The sequence below is a fragment of the Panicum virgatum genome, chromosome 4N (assembly GCF_016808335.1).
Source record: "Panicum virgatum strain AP13 chromosome 4N, P.virgatum_v5, whole genome shotgun sequence".
NCBI classification, from domain to species: domain Eukaryota; kingdom Viridiplantae; phylum Streptophyta; class Magnoliopsida; order Poales; family Poaceae; genus Panicum; species Panicum virgatum.
This window is the reverse complement of record NC_053148.1, coordinates 36942084-36958726: the sequence shown is the minus strand read 5'-3', so window position 1 is coordinate 36958726 and position 16643 is coordinate 36942084. Positions and strand designations below refer to the sequence as shown.

The 16643-nt window shown below is 44.7% G+C and overlaps 2 protein-coding genes across 2 annotated transcripts; one reads left to right on the top strand and one right to left on the bottom strand.

The window, feature by feature from the left end:
* Positions 1 to 1746: 1746 nt before the first annotated feature.
* Positions 1747 to 6966, top strand: LOC120670872 (U-box domain-containing protein 34-like). Its single transcript, XM_039951050.1, has 9 exons — positions 1747 to 2031; positions 2134 to 2255; positions 2400 to 2515; positions 4131 to 4252; positions 4347 to 4672; positions 4753 to 4854; positions 5077 to 5505; positions 5729 to 6469; positions 6550 to 6966. Exons 1-9 carry the CDS (start codon positions 1845 to 1847, stop codon positions 6733 to 6735), a joined length of 2331 nt encoding a protein of 776 aa, XP_039806984.1. The 5' UTR covers positions 1747 to 1844; the 3' UTR covers positions 6736 to 6966.
* Positions 6967 to 7279: 313 nt separating this feature from the next.
* On the bottom strand, positions 7280 to 10785 carry LOC120670873 ((S)-coclaurine N-methyltransferase-like). Its single transcript, XM_039951051.1, has 8 exons — positions 10374 to 10785; positions 10187 to 10295; positions 9781 to 10005; positions 9288 to 9387; positions 9088 to 9198; positions 8581 to 8664; positions 8349 to 8407; positions 7280 to 7789 (listed from the first exon to the last, which is right to left on the bottom strand). The coding sequence occupies exons 1-8, from the start codon at positions 10564 to 10566 to the stop codon at positions 7597 to 7599; spliced, it is 1074 nt and encodes a 357-aa protein (XP_039806985.1). The 5' UTR covers positions 10567 to 10785; the 3' UTR covers positions 7280 to 7596.
* Positions 10786 to 16643: the final 5858 nt, after the last annotated feature.

Here is a 16643-nt window from a genome sequence, read left to right as displayed (position 1 = left end):
TGGAACTCCCTGGCATTTGTGACGAAAATGCTACGAAACTGATGGCGTCGTGATCCTCGAGGGAGACTGCTGATGACGAATGGGCGTTACCTTCACATATCTATGATGTCATGTACGCCTGCTTGGTCATCATGCACTGTGTTTTCTTTCTTTCAGAGAAATAATCTGTTGCTCTCCTATCCGATCGGGAAGAGAGAACTCTAGCTTGCAAACAAGGTCCAGCCACGAACTACCGGTTTTTTTTTGTCGGAGGGAACGAGCTGAGTGTAGAAATAAGAGTTTAAAATTCTCTTATTTGTTTGCTGCGAGTGAGAATTTTAGTGGAATGGAAGAAACGCAGTCAGTTATATAGAGGGTCAACTCCCACCAAGGATTTACCAGTGGAGGAATGGCAGTTGGAAAGAATCTGTGTTTTAAGTGGAAGATCAATACTACATCACAACTGTTCATCTTGACTTATGATACAACTTACCTCCCAATCCCAAATCCATGAACCAGACAAAAGCTAAAACTTTTGTCTTGAACCTCCCATCTTATTTCTCATCGCAAAGCTTTGGCACGACTTTCCGGCTGCGACTGCTATAAAATTAGCATGTGCTGCAGGTGCCGATCTATCGCTACTTGGAAGAAGAAATATGTTAGAAAAGAGGGGCGGGATGCACGTGATATCCTTCGAGCCTTTTGTAATACAGAGATGTGCCCGTCGCTTCTTTGGCTTCTTGATTGCTTTGCTACGGTTGTTTCGAGGATCTCCCTCGTTGCCGTTGAGTATTGTATTATTCTAATGCGAGGACACACATTTCTACTGCGTATTGGAGAAAAAAGAATTCTGCAGAGACTAGAGAGACGGCGTCCTCGACATCTACTACGTCAAGGTCAACCCTTGAGCGATCGGGAGGATTCCGATCCAGTTTTTTTTTAACCTTGAATTTGAAGTATATTTCCTATCTCTTGTTAGCTCATGGATGGTCGTCGTTTCTCTAAATGGGCTGCTTACATATCTATCCGTGGTCATGCTGACTCATGCATAGAAAGAGATAACTTTGTTCACTGCTTGTCAGCTAACCAATCAATAGTGTTTTTCTCCTACACATCAAATCAGCAACAGTCACTAGTCACCAGTAATATTTTTCTTCCATAACAAATCAGTACGAGCCACCGGTCACAGCCAAAGCGAACAGAGTGATGTCATCAAATGCTTACGTCTGCTCTTGATTCTTGAAGGCGTCCCCTCGCTGCACTTCCCTCGTAAAATCAGAATTTTTTTTCAGTCTCGATTATTTTTTCGCTTCAAAGTAATGCTTTGCTTTTCTGTCGCCGGCATTCTAAACTAAAAGCTTCAAAGCGCAAGGAAAAACTATTTTTTAGTGGGGTTTCTATTGGAATTGCAAAATGAAGATATCTCGAGCATTTCAGATGAATCGTGATCACCTGGACTGGAAGAAACGAGATCCAATTCTTCAAAATTTAGCTTCAAGCAAACCTGACCAACGAGGTCAAAGGCCCCGATCGCCATCCATCCCGAAACCAGCGACCGATCGAAAACGGACGCCCCGCTTGAGCCGCTCCACCTTTCGTTCCGAATTTCCAACCCACCCCTTGAGAAACTCACGTGTGGCCCCACCGCGGGCCCCACCGAAGTCGCCCCCGGCGTCCACGTCACCACCACCGGAAATGTCACAGTCGCAGCGACTGCAGCTGAAGCCCACCATTAAACCCAACGGCCGTTGCTTCCCCGCAGCTCCAGCCGCCGCAGGAGCCAGCAGCTGGGTTGACCCCGCCAGCCAGTCAGCCACCTCCTCTCCTCCTCCGGCGCCGCCGTTCTCGCAACCCGCCGTGCGCGGATGGACGGTTCAGCCGCGCCGGCCTCGGCCGGCGGGGGCGGGGGGCCCCAGGTCGCGGTGGCCGTGCGAGGGGACGGCCGCGGCAGCCGCCGAGCGGCGCGGTGGGCCGCCGCCAGCATGGTCCCCGCCGGCGGCCGCATCGCGCTCGTCCACGTCATCCCGCCCGTCTCCTTCGTGCCGTCTCCATGTAAGCAAGGCCGCCTCCCTCCCCCCTCGGACCACTTCTCTTCCCATTTCGGTTTGGAATCGGCAGCGAGCTGACGACGATGCCTGTGTCGGTGCGGCGAAGCGGGGGAGAGGGTGCCCGTGGAGAAGATGGAGCGGGAGGTGGTGGAGATGTACGCGCAGGACCGCCGGGCGCGCGCGCAGGAGGTCTTCCTCCCCTTCCGCCGCTTCTGCGCCCGCAGAGCCGTGAGTCCTCCTCTCGTGCTCCCCTTCCTCCTTGCCGGCGGCACAGCCGTTAATTTCAAACCCCCCGCTTCTATTGATCAGTCTCGCTGCTGTACGAATTCCGTCTGATTGATCAGTTCGTGCCTTGCAAATCGGACCGCGCAGGTGGAGACGGTGGTTCTGGAAGGGGACAGCGTCACGGAGGCGCTGGTGAGCTACGCGGCGGAGTCCGGCGTCCGCAGCCTCGTGCTCGGGAACGCCTCCCTCACCTGGCTCCGGAGGTGAGGATTTAGTTCTCAGAACACCCCCCCCCGCGGTACAGAAGGTGGCTACAATTTCACTTTTGAAGATTGTTGGTACCTGATTGGCCTTTTGCGGAAATGAAAAACAGGGGACACAGGACAGGGACCGGAAAGGAGTATCCCTTCTGAGATGTGCCCCATTCTACCACCCTAACCGATTTGGGTTGTAGATGAATGAACATACCTTTTTTGTGGAAATGGAAACTGAACCTCTATTTCACCTGTTTACGTCTTTTAAGTTCAAATAAAAAACCTGTTTACGCCTTCCACGGAATACGATAGGATTAACTTCACCTACGAAAGTGTATCTCATTCAAGAGGTCAGGGTCTAACTTTGTTAAAAAAAAATTTCTCTGGAGATCTCTTCTAAAGACTAGAGTTTGCTTTTGAGAACACAAAGGCCAAAAGTGATGTGATAGGGATCAGGGGGAGTATTGTCATCTCTCACCTGTGTAGCCTTTTTGGCTGGAACTTAAAAAGGAAAGCAAACTGGCTAGGGAGCAAAAAAGGAGAATACCTTTTGAGATAGCGAGATGTGCCTACACATTTGCCTGGTAAAAATATGATAGGTGCATGCATGTACATTGTGATTGGTCTTCTAACTTTGATGAGGATCAATCCTCTTTTAAGCATGTTTATTATGTTTTTTAATATAATATGATACAGTTAACCTATTGTGCCTTGACAAGAGTAACAGCAGCAGGGATGGTACGGATTGATGCTGATCTGTGGCTTGTTATGTACTAGTACAACTGATCTGTACTTTTCATCCCAACTGAGCAGTTGGTGGAGAATTTCTAGCTGACTACCTTTGTGAATGACATAGACAAAGGGTCTATTTGGGATGTTTTACCATAAAAGGCTCAGTTATCCTCTTGTTCGAGGATTGGGATTAGCTCAAAAAATGATTTTGCCACTTTGCATCACAATTAACAAACCTCTGTTATAGATTTTTTTATTCCTGCAAAGGCTACCTTGCTCAGTTCTCATAAAATATTATTGCTGACAAAATAATTGACGTATTTTACAAGTTCTATGACTATGATGAGGAGCTGTTTTTTTTTCCTGTTGTACATTTTGGTGCAATCAGTATGTGTCTCAATTGCCAAATCTGTTTGGTGGATCTAGTTTGTTGCTTGTGGTAGCCTGCTAGACTCTTTCTCGGTACTGTGTTACCTTTAGCTATTTTTTGTCCATTAGCTGTTCATTAAGTTGTACCCAACCCCAACTTGCTTGGGATAAAAGGCTATGTTGTTGTTGTTGTTGTTGTAGCTGTTCATTAAGTTGTACCAACTCCTATCAAATTGAAAAGCTTGAAGCTCTCTACTCTCTTTCCAGTTTAAACCCTGTATATGCCATGTTGTGCTCTACGTTTTTTGTATGATTCTCTGTGACAATTCTTCTTGCCTTACTATGTTAGTATCGTATATCACTTCAAAGGAGAAACATTTCCATGTTTGTTGGATGAACCGGATATCAACTCTAAATGCATAAGAAGGAAAAAAAATCATACTTTGTCTGTTTATATACTGATTTTTTTCAACATTGATATCTGGCCAATTGCTGATAAATGGTGCTACTATTCCTTTTTCAGGATGTTACGGCTCCAAGATGTGCCTTTTATGGTTCTGAAAACTGTTCCAAGCTCATGCAATGTATTTGTTGTGTCCCGGCGCAGATTAACAATAAAATTTGCAAATCTGGCTCGTACAAGCAGTATGTGTCGACCAATTTGCTTTCTTTCAATACTTTTGTCTTTGTTACATTTTGTACTGATATCCTATTGTCTTAAACATACATTTCTTTACAGAGTCAAACAATGTAAGGATTCAGTCAATAAGTCATAAAGCATTCAGTCAAATACAGAGGGACTGGTTGCAAGATAAACTGTCATTTAATAATCTGGTTGATGATGGAATACTGAAATATTCTGGAAATTCTAGTTCGGACTCACAGTCTCAAGTCTGCAGTTCTCTTAGCACTTCTTCGAATGCTTTTAAAAGTTCAGAAAATCAAAGAAGAGGTCTCTTAGGAAGCTTAGGTCTAAAGACACCAAGGAGAGAAGGGAACAAAGATATTGATGCTATTGGCCAATGGAAGGAAGTTTGTTATGTTGCCTTAAGCTCAGTCGAAGAGGTCGGACATGTTTTCCAGCCTTGATTATATTCTGAATAATGTATTGCAACGCTGACGTTGTTTTCTGGCTTAACTTGCAGTCTCAACCTGTAGATGAAGTAGCAACACTGAGAAAGGAGCTGAAAGATACTTTGATGATGTATGACAGAGCTTGTGAGAATCTTGCCCATGCTAAGGAAAAGGTTAGCAATTTGAGAGAGAACACCATTTGGCTTGGAAACATGAGCTGTTTGTCAATTCGCTACAACACATTTTTATTTACATTTCAAATATCATCTTTTTAGATGGTTAAGAATAATCTCATGAATTGGTTGCTACCATCTGTACATTGGTCTTCCATTTAGCATTTCACCCCTTTGAAGTTGGTTTTTACATTTTGTCTCTTTTGATCTCTGATGTTTCAGATTCAGATACTTTCTGGTGAGTGCCGTGATGATGTGAATAAGGTTCAAGACGCGCTACAAAGAGAGGAAGAGTTGAAACAGGCTGTTGCAGATGAGAAAACAAAACATTTACAAGCAATTGGCGCAGTGGAGATGGCAAAAGAATCATTTGCTCACGAGGCCTATTCCAAACACAAGGCTGAATTTGTAGCTAACATGGTGTCTAAGGAGAAGGTTAAGGTTGTGGATGCTCTTTTGTCAACAGGCAAAAGTTGCAGGCGGTATTCAAGACATGAAATAGAGCTTGCCACAGATTACTTTTCTGATGCAAAGAAGATTGGTGAGGGAGGCTATGGGAATGTATACAGGTGTAACCTTGATCACACTGAAGTAGCTGTCAAGGTTATTCAACAAGATTCCAGTGACAAGATCGATGAATTTTTAAGAGAGGTAAATTTATCTATATTTTTGTAATTTTCTCGTAGGACAGTAATTACTTTTTCAGTTATTGAAATTTCAGGTGGTGATCTTTCCACACTTTTTTCTTATATTTTACATTTCTTCAATTTTAATCTATTGTCCATAATCCATAATCACAAAGGGAAAATAATTACATTATATACATTTTGAATGAAGGACTCATTACATTGATCTGTTTTGTGATATCATTCAGGTGGAGATTCTTAGCAAACTTCACCATCCCAACTTGGTTCTACTGCTTGGTTTTTGTCCTGAAATCGGATGTCTTGTGTATGAATATATGGAGAACGGGAGTCTAGAAGACCAACTTATCAACAATAAGGGGCAACCGCTCCATTGGTTTCTGCGATTCCAAATTATCTTTGACGTTTCTTGTGGCCTTGCTTTCTTGCATGGAACGAAACCGGAGCCTATCGTCCATCGTGACCTAAAGCCTGGAAATATCTTGCTGGACAAGAATTATGTAAGCAAAATTGGTGATGTTGGTTTTGCTAAGCTTATATCAGACCTCGTTCCTGAAGGGCTTACAGAGTACAGAGACACTGTCATCGCCGGCACACTGTTTTACATGGACCCTGAGTACCAATTAACAGGAACAGTTCGGCCAAAATCAGATCTTTTTGCATTGGGGATCATCATTCTTCAACTACTAACCGGCAAACGTCCACATGGGCTGGTATGCAGCATAGAAGAGGCGATTGAAAAGAAGACTTTCCCTGATGTTCTTGACAAGTCTCAAACTGATTGGCCAATTGCTGAGGCAGAGATGCTGGCAAAACTGGGGTTGCGGTGTACAGCCTTAAAATGCAGGGACAGACCTAATCTTGAGTCGGAGGTGCTTCCAGAGCTGGAAAATATCCTGAGCAGGGTAACTACTTCTCTGAAGCTTGAAAACATTGTTGCACCAAGCCACTTCATGTGCCCTATATTGCAGGTAAAAAATATTCCATACTTCGCTGCACAGTACCATTTCTTGCTGTAGATAAACGGGGGTGTTCTTTACTTTTTGTGCAGGAGGTGATGGAAGATCCTTATGTTGCTGCTGATGGCCACACCTATGAGTACAGGGCAATTAAAGCTTGGCTCAAGAAACACAAGGTATCCCCAGTCACCAATCAGAGGCTTCCACATCTATCCATAATTCCCAACCTTTCGTTGCATGCGGCGATTCAGCAATGGAAATTGCGGACATCTTTTTGAAGTCACGAGATGACTTGTGTTTTTGTGTCTATATATAATTTGATTGATCATTATACCTTTTGAGTTCAGCTGTAAATAAATAGCAGATAGATGTATAACATAGTAGTGGTAAAAGTTAGTGTTGTAGGAATAAGCAGTTTTTCTCTCTTAAGATTGGCGAGTGGGTATAGCCTTAACTGGCTTCCTGTTACTGAAAAATTGAAAAAATTATTACAGACTCAATTTTGTCTAGATGCAATATGTTCTGGTAGTGGTAGGTATCTTCTGGAAGATTTTTTCCCTTCGAATATGCAGGAGAGCTGTGTAAGAGAAAATAAGAAAACAAATGCAAACTGCACACAACACAAACTGCACCACACCACAAAGCTATATGAGCTGCTTAGCACCAGCAGCACACCACAGTGCACCTTCTACGGCAGCCCCTCAACCCTATTTCATCAGGGCAAGCTGCAGCATGAATATTTGTCAGAAGGTACCCTTTTTTTTAATCTCTTCGAAGGGCCATTTACCATGTTGTATGTGACTTCTTTGAGATCAAGTAACATGGTGAAATGCCAGTACTGCAATGTAATCACTGCACATCAATGACAGTTTTGTAGTTACATACTTCCGTGCTTATGAACGTGCCATCCAGAAGACAGAAAGGTATGCTCTGTACAGAACATCGAAGGAATAATATATAGAACACCATTGTTCGCAATGTTGTTGGTGAAACCACTGTGGACGCACCTTATTAAATACAATTGAATGCATGAAAATGGTCTGCTCTTGGGGACAAATGGCAAGATTACTGAATCACTGTGAAAATGAGCTGCTTCTCAGGGCTTGTACTTTGTTTGAGGAAAAGGCGAGCGGTAGCTCCTACTTCTTTTGGAACAGGTAGTGCGCAACCATCCATTCATCACCATTGTTGTATGCAAAAAGTTCAGCGACAGCGATGAAGAATGTTCGCCAATAAGCCATCCATTTGGTAGTTGATTCCTTCCCGTAAGTTTTCTCAAAGATGGGCCTAATGGAAGTGATGCTCCGGTCCATACGTTTCAGCCACTCCTCACTGCAGAAGTGCTTAGGTAAATTAATATATACTGTATGCTGGATTTATTTTCAGCACTAATTTAGGCCCCGTTTGGAGCCACTCGACTTAAAATTAGTTTGATATTTAGAAGCTAATTATGAGGGTTAAATATGAGCAAATTACGAAACTTATTGTATATAAGTCATGTCTAATTGGTGAGTAGAACCCGTTGGCACTAATTAGTCCATGTGATGCTACAGTAAATATAGCCTAGCTAATCATGGGTTAATTAGTACCAATAGATTCTACTCACCAATTAGCCATGACTTATGCAATTAGTCTATGTTTAAGCTTCTAATTAGCTCATAAATATCAAACTAATTTTTAGTCCAAAGGCTCCAACTAGCTTGACATTTTTGTCCTCATATCGTATAAAGTCGACGGTACTTTAGTTTACATTGGTAGAAGTGCAAAAATGAGAAACTCCACTCACAAGATCAAGGAATGTAAGTTGCATCACAGGAGTTAATACTAGAACATTCAAAATCGAATGCATGCTTATTGTGGGTAGATACTTTCAACTTTGGGAAGGATATACCTAGTTCTAGCATAATGCATGCCACTGACAAGCCAATGATTGACCACAGATACATCTTCCTGCACCAATATATAGTCAGTAAATATCAATGTTCAATTGTCCATATGCTGACCAGAGTCGGTAAATATTGAAATTCATGCAAAATTTGATCAGTTGCTGGTCATTATTCATGTTTGGTGAACTGGGTATGAGAAGTGCAGTAAATAGGGAAATATTGTTGGTTAGAAATCACCTGAAAGTAGAGTAGAAGGTTTGCCGATGGCATTGTTCCTCCAGTGAAGAAATACCTTGTGATCCAATCACCATCATTGTTATCCTGTTGAAATTATTCACATGACAGCTACATATAAATGCCCAAATAATACAAATAACTTTAAAAATAGGTGATCTCATTTCATTCTTGAATAACTAGATATTATTTCCGCACTACCTCCCACAACACTGGTGAGGCTTAGCAGTTATAGATTTTACAGTTTACACCAGGAAATTCCTATGTTATACTTTCACTAAGGATAAGACGCCAAAAAACTTGAGTTCACTTGGACTGTATTTGCTATTAATGTTCGAAGTGTGACGCGCATCAGCAGACAAATTACATGCCTAGGTGCACCAGACAAATACAAATCCACATAAAAAATTAAGCCATATAACTTGTGGCAGAACGATCCATATAAAAGGCAAGCCGTTTCAGACGAAGCTAATACCAAATGACCAAAAAAATGCAGGATCAAAAGTGCACCTCAAAATGATATGGAAATGTCTTGTGGCAGAAGTGGTGAACAAATAATAAGCTGTCCTCTTTCATCCACTTGGATATCTTTTTAAGAAGTGACTTGTAGTTTTTCATGTGCTGCATAACAAGACATGAGACCATGTCAAACATTCATTTGCCTTGGTGAACATAGAAAAAACACAGCAATAGAACAAATTGAATTATACCTCAAACATCTCTATGGATATGATCCTGTCAAAAGAACGCTCCATCTCAAACTTGCTGATATCTGCCACAATTATCTCAACATTTGACAGCTCATTTTCCCTGAACAGAATTGCAAAGTATTAGAGGCAGGGGAACATAAATTATTTGGACAAATGGTGGTGCAAGATCTGTCGCCTGCATACTGAGGAATCCAAGATGCAGGCCAAACATAAATTCTGTTATAATTAATCAGAGAAATATGGTGAAAACATGTCACTAATTAAACAGCTCATGTTACTGAAACCACACTAGCTGAAATAACTTCAAATTAACCAAGTGATCGATTTAACAACATGATGAAGATGAATTAATTTGCAGAGTCCCGAATAGGATGTAACTAATGCCCATCATTTTAGAAGGGTTATGTGGAGCATGATTAAGTTTGCAGTACGTAAGACCAATGGACTCAGCAAATAAACCACACAAGCACTGAAACCGTTAGCATGCACTTACCTACATTGCTCGTCTATAAATGTTTTTTGTGTGGTAGAGTTGCATATCCCTGTCACGCTGCAGTTCTTATATTTCTTCGCAATGTGTAGTGAAAGGGACCCCCATCCACATCCGACATCAAGGATGCTCTGTCCATCCTGCACTTTTGCCCTCTCACAGTACAGTTCCATCATTGCAACCTCAGCATCTTCTAGAGTGCTGGACTCGTTAGGGAAGTAGCAGGAACTGGAAAAAAAAATCAAGGTACTAGTATGAACTAACTAATATATACTAAATTACAATATAAGATTCACGCGAATCCTCCGAAGGAGAAATGTCGTTTTACTATGAACGTCATAGACTCATTGGTCAGTCATCCGATGAGCAGACCAGCTGGTCCTAGCAATACATTGAGTGCGGTACGAACCTGTATTTGAGATTCCTTCCAAGAACCAGCTTGAAAAATGTGGTTGGCAGCTCGTAGTGTTGGGCTTTAGCTTTGTCCGTTTCAATCGCAATGGGCATCTCTTGGAGAGCTGCATTTCACAAAGGAATAAAAGTTACTTGCGGGAAAGAGACACCAAACGGAGCATCTGATCGATCGATGCGCTCACAGTGGACGAAGTGGAGGAGCTGCAGCAGCTGCAGCGGCGCGGAGGGGCGGTAGCCCTGGCGGAGGCGCTGCGCGAGCAGGAGCCGCGTGAGGCGCCGGGTGACCGCGTCCGGGATGAGGTTGCGCTCCAGCGCCGCCAGCGCCGACCGCGCCGCCGCCGTGTAGACCCGCTCGGCCGCGGACGCCGCCACCATTGTCGCCGGCCGTCGTCGTGCTCGTGCCGGCGCGGTTCCGGGCGTGACAGATAGAGGAGCGCGACGCCGGCGGCGGCTGCCGGTGCTGGAGGACCAAGGAAGAAGCAAGAGAGGACAGGAGAGGCTTCGCGTCGCGTCGCGGCTTGGTCCGGCTGGGGGTCGGTCAGGCTACTACCATATCGCTGCCGTGGGGGAACGGAGCGGGAGTGGGGCGCGGTTCCTGTGAACGTAAAACGGGCCACGTCTGCTGATTTGATCTCAAAGGGAGAAAAAACACGACACGGCAGCGCTTCTTGTCCTTTTCATAAAACAGTTTGCTAGTGTATGTAAGATCGTATAAGGACAACGACTTTCACTACGGGAAACGGCTCAGTTGCCGTGTGCCCCATTTTGCCGTGAGCCAAAACACGAGCACACGGCAACAGGCTTGTTTGCCGTGTGCCGAGGAGGCCGGCATACGGTAAAACAAAGGCACGCAGTAAAATATTTGTTTGCCGTGTGCTGGCTAACAAAACACACGTCAAACTAAATACACACGGTAAAACTCCGAGTTTGTCGAGTGTCTATTTTATAGCACACGGCAAAGAGACCGTATGAGGAGGAATGACACGTTGCCCTTACATTTGCCGTGTACCCCATTGTGGCACACGTCAAACCCAAATATTTGTCGTGTGTTTTTCCTTTTTGCCGTGTGCCTTGATTGCTGCACACGGCAAATCATTTAGAAATTTTTTGATTCTCCACTCCATATTTTTTTTGGTGTCTATATATTTTACGTGGGACTCTAAATTAAATTTTTGTATTTTTCTCTGCCAATTTAGTATATTTAACTACTTTATTTCATATAAAAGATTTGTTGGGAATAAATCAAAATTTAACTGCAAGTATTATTAGCAATGTAACGTAATTAATGAAAAAATGATATTCACGTTATGGAGTTCAATGTGAGGCCATATGCCGGAAATGGGAATTTCTTTTGAAGATCTTGGTGACGAACCATGAGCATGAACGTATGATCCTATTGTTTTAAAATTGTAAAAAAAACATCTGAAGTCTAAAAATCACAAAATTTATTAGGATACCATGATTTCATACGTGTATGCTTAGATAAAAAATTGGGAAAGATTCGCACAAGTTGTCACGTACGCTGCTTACAACTTGAACCATTTGTTTAGAAGATCCAAAGAGTTTAGAAGTAGCGATTAAGATTTCAATTCAAAGTTGCAGTCAAAGTGGTGTTTGACTTCTAAAAATTTTTTATATGCAATGGACAACTTAGTTTATGTCATGCCCAATTTTAGTTAATTTTCGGATCGGTTTGATAATTCTTATTTTTTTTCAAGTAAACAATAGCATGTGATATAAACATTGAAATTTAGGTGTAACTACGTGAAATAAAGTTTTTTTAGATACAATCTTGAATCATGAATTGTTGAGTGATTTTGCAAGGTATTTAAAGTATTTATTCAACCAAATTTAGGTAATGGAATCATGAAATAAAAGCATATGTAAAAAATGCAAAGGTATTTGAACTAGTGTTTGCCGTGTGCCAGTGAGCAGAGCACACGGCAAAGGTGCGCTTTGCCATGTGCCGTGGATCCTGGCACACGGCAAAGGTGAGCTTTGTCGTGGTTTTTGAATCTGGGCACACGGCAAACGGGTCGGCCAACGGTTATGTACACTTAGACGTTTTCTTCCGACATCCACTGCCTCCACGCCAAATCAACCCCGCGCCGTCGCAGGACCGCCCGGCGCCCGCCTGGACGCCCTAGGCTCGGCGCCCCCGCCCTGTCGCGCCGTGCCACGGTGCCCCGGCCCCGCCCCGTCGCGCGATCGCCCGGCGCCCGCCTCGGTGCCCCAGGCCCGGCGTCCACCCCGACGCTCCCACGCTCGCGACGCTGGGCCGTACCGCGGCGCCCCTGCCCCGTCACCCGGCCGTGGTGCCCAGGCCCCGCCCCGTCGCCCGCCTCGACGCCCGGCCGCTCCGGTGCCCGCCACCGCACCGCGTCCCCGCAGCTGCATCACGGCCTCGACGCCCGGCCACCGTCTCGTCACCTGGCCGCCCCGGCCGCGCCGCGTGGCCCGCCGCTGGAGCGTCCGTGACCTGAGGAGGACCTCAGCCGGCCTCCGGTCGCCCCGGCCACCGCCGTCGTGCTCCTTCCCAACGGGAGAAGGGGTTAGCCTAGTCGCCCAAGCAGGTTAACTTTATGGTCTTCGTTTCTACTGCGTAGAATTACAGAAATTGTCATTTGGTTGCCGAATTGCTTGTAGTGGTGCAGAGCGAAGTTGCTGGGATATTTTGAAGTGACATAATTTTAGTCATTATTTTTGCAGGCGAGCACTCCGTCGTCGAACCGTAACGCAATTCGTCTGCACCAACACGCGCGTCATCGCCTCGCCCGCCATCGAGCCCTAGGTGAGCACGTGCGAAAGGCCCCTCTCTTGTTCTAGGACCTGCAACCAAATTAGGCGTCTCCCGTTCGAAGGAGATACGGTTGGAAATATGCAGATCTTTGCATATTTATGACCATATCTGTTTCGAATTGTCCATGTTTTTTGGACAGCCCGAGGGTGCATAGATGGGGTTAGTTTCCATGATATACGCCGATCCGAGATAGAGTCTCGGCATCATCTCCCTGTTGTTCTCCGGATACACAACCTCCCTGTCAGGACGTGTATTTGGAGAACAGCGGGGAGATGCTGCCGAAATTCAGACTCGGATCGGGGTATGGCATGGAAACTGGCACCAGCTACGCATCCTATCGGGTGGGATTAGGATCTATCCTAACCTATTAGAAATTGTAGACATCGTGTAGATGCAAAGATGATCTTTTATATTATATTACTCATTGATATGATAGAGGATGGATAACCGTGCGTGGATGTATACTGGATGGAAATGTGTGGGTTAGTTGTCCGGGGAGTGGATTGACAAGACCGAGGCTTTCTTGGATGGAGCATTTGCAAAGCTCAAAGGAGGTAATACCACCTGGTGTCCGTGCAACAAATGTGCAAACACGCGTCGACAAACACACGAAGTCATGACGAATTATCTTTGCAATTATGGATTTACGAGAAATTATACCCGGTGGACCTACCATGGCGAAGCCAATCGTATGAGAGACGAAGTTGTTAGGCAACGCATCAAAGAACATGACGCTGATGCCGGGGTTGCAGACATGTTAGATGACTTTTATGAAGCACGTTTTGATGAAGGACGTAGGGAGGAGGAGGAGCCAGAGGCAACCGCGAAGGCGTACTATGACATGTTGGCTGCAGCCCAGCAACCCCTTCGCGGTCATACCAAGGTTTCACAATTGGATGCCATTGGCCACCTAATGGCCGTGAAGTCCCAATTTACCTTGAGTCGAGACGCCTTTGATGTTATGTTACAAGTTATTAGCAGCATGCTTCCAGAAGGGCACATTCTTCCAAAGAGCATGTATGAGGCACAGAAACTTCTTCGTGCACTGAAGATGCCATATGAACAGATACATGCTTGTCCCAAGGGATGCATCTTATTTAAGAAAGAACACGCTGAAGCAAAGTACTGTCCAAAGTGTGAATCCTCTCGATTCGTGGAGGTAGACTCTGGTGATGGTCAGAAGAGGCAGCTCGCGGTCCCCGTGAAAGTCCTACGGTACCTGCCGCCCATACCAAGAATCCAATGTTTGTTCATGACCGAGGAATCCGCGAAGCAGATGACATGGCACAAAATGGGAACTCGTTACAATCCTGATAAACTTGTGCATCCATCCGATGCTCAATCATGGACCCATTTCGATGGGATTCATCATCACAAAAGCTTTGGAGGCTCGTAATGTACGTGTTGCGCTGGCGACAGATGGCTTCAATCCCTATGGAATGTCGGCTACCCCTTACACTTGTTGGCCCGTGTTTGTTATCCCACTGAATCTCCCACCTGGCGTTATTTTTCAACGACAGAACATATTCTTGTCATTGATAATTCCTGGACACCCTGGAAATAATATGAGTGTGTACATGGAGCCCCTGATTGACGATTTGCTCCGTGCTTGGGACGATGGGGTTTGGACATACGATCGAGCTACAAAGACAAACTTTATAATGTATGTTTGGTACCACTATTCCCTGCATGATCTGCCGGCGTATGGGATATTCTGTGGCTGGTGTGTCCACGGGAAGTTCCCTTGTCCAGTATGCAAGGCAGCATTGATGTTCATTTGGTTGCGAAAGGGTGACAAGTATTCTTCGTTCGACAAACATCGACAATTCCTACCTCTTGACTATCCATTCAGACGACATAAGAAGAACTTTACAAAAGGTGTTGAAGTTAAAGACCATCCACCGCAGATGATGACGGGTGCCGACATTCGTGCTCAATTAGATGGTCTCGTGATCAATGCTGAAGGTGGGGGTTTTGTGGGATATGGTGAGCAACATGCTTGGGCGCAGAAGTCAGGCTTGTGGAGGCTCCCCTATATGGCTGACCTTCTTCTTCCACATAACATTGATATGATGCACTCCGAAAAGAATGTCGGCGAGGCATTGTTTGGAACAATCATGGACATTTCAGATAAGACAAAGGATAATGTTAAGGCCAGAGTGGATCAGGCAACGTTATGCGATAGACCAAAACTAGAAATGAGGCCTCCCGGATCAGGCAAGGCGTGGAGAAAGCCTAAGGCCGATTTCGTTCTGACGAGGCCCCAAAGGAGACAAGTCCTAGAATGGTTCCAAACCTTGATGTTCCCTGATGGGTATGCGGCGAATCTGAGAAGGGGAGTGAACTTGACCACTATGCGAATCAATGGTCTCAAGAGTCATGACTACCATATATGGATCGAGTGGCTACTTCCAGTTATGGTTAGTGGCTACCTCCCTGATCAAATCTGGCAAGTGCTGGCAGAGTTGAGCTTTTTCTCCCGCCAGCTTTGTGCTAAGGAGTTATCTCTAAAAGTAGTTGAAGAAATAGAAAGAATGGCGCATGTGTTGCTCTGTAAGCTGGAGAAGATTTTTCCACCCGGCTTCTTCAATCCGATGCAGCATATGATTTTGCACCTCCCGTACGAGGCACGAATGGGTGGGCCCGTGCAGCACCATTGGTGCTATTCAATTGAGAGATGTCAAAAGATACTTAGAACTAAATGTAAAAATAAATCCAAAATTGAAGCTTCCATCGCATAGTCATATATTCTGGAGGAGGTATCAAACTTCACATCAAAATACTATGCTGACAACCTTCCAGCGTCCACAATCCACTCCCTCGTCACAATACTGCGGAATCTAACTCCACCCTGAGTCTTTTCCGAGGCCAACTCGGAAGTGCAAGTGCTGCAACCATCAAGACCTTGGATATTCAAGAGGGGCGTGCTATCATGCTATATGTGTTGACCAATCTTTTCGAAGTTTTGCCCTACATAGAGTAAGTTCTCAGCATTCATTTAGTTCTCAAGTCATTTCCCTTTTCTGCATCCAACCCTATCATTCGTCTTTTGTATAGAGAATTTCATATGCAATTCTGGCATCGATCAAGGGCGCCTAGCCTCCATGAAACTGAGACCCTACTTAGACAGGGCGCGGGAAATGGAAGTCCTGATTTCATTTCTTGGTTCAAACAGAAGGTAATGTCCAATTCTGCTCGTTTGTAGTATATGACATTAGAAGTTGCTCGTACGTGCGAATAATATGACGAACTTGCAGGCACAAAACGATGCGTCGATGAGTGCCGAGTTGCGGCAGGTTGCCAATGGCTTTGCCTATAGGGTCAAGTCGTTTGGAGCTTATGACGTGAATGGATATCGCTTTGATACAAAAAAGCACAAGCAGATTCGGCCCAATCGAAGAACAACAAATACTGGAGTTTTCACGCCAGGAGATGATGGGCTCGAGTACTACAGAACACTTGAAGAAATATACGAACTGTCATTTCATGGGTCCGTACCTCTGAAACCTGTAATATTCAAATGTCATTGGTTTGATCCTCAAGCTGTGAGACGTACCCCGAATATTGGGCTAGTCGAAATTCAGTGGTCATCCATGTACCCAGGAGACGATGTGTATGTTGTAGCTCAACAGGGACACAAGTTTATTATCTG

Excerpts from the sequence above, each read along its gene's own strand:
- LOC120670872 (XM_039951050.1), top strand. The coding sequence starts at position 1,845 with ATGGACGGTTCAGCCGCGCCGGCCTCGGCCGGCGGGGGCGGGGGGCCC. Across the intron at positions 4,855-5,076 it reads TTGCCCATGCTAAGGAAAAG|ATTCAGATACTTTCTGGTGA; the intron begins GTTAGCAATTTG and ends CTGATGTTTCAG. Across the intron at positions 5,506-5,728 it reads TCGATGAATTTTTAAGAGAG|GTGGAGATTCTTAGCAAACT; the intron begins GTAAATTTATCT and ends GATATCATTCAG.
- LOC120670873 (XM_039951051.1), bottom strand. The coding sequence starts at position 10,566 with ATGGTGGCGGCGTCCGCGGCCGAGCGGGTCTACACGGCGGCGGCGCGG. Across the intron at positions 10,006-10,186 it reads GGAAGGAATCTCAAATACAG|TTCCTGCTACTTCCCTAACG; the intron begins GTTCGTACCGCA and ends TTTTTTTTCCAG. Across the intron at positions 9,388-9,780 it reads TTTATAGACGAGCAATGTAG|GGAAAATGAGCTGTCAAATG; the intron begins GTAAGTGCATGC and ends AATTCTGTTCAG.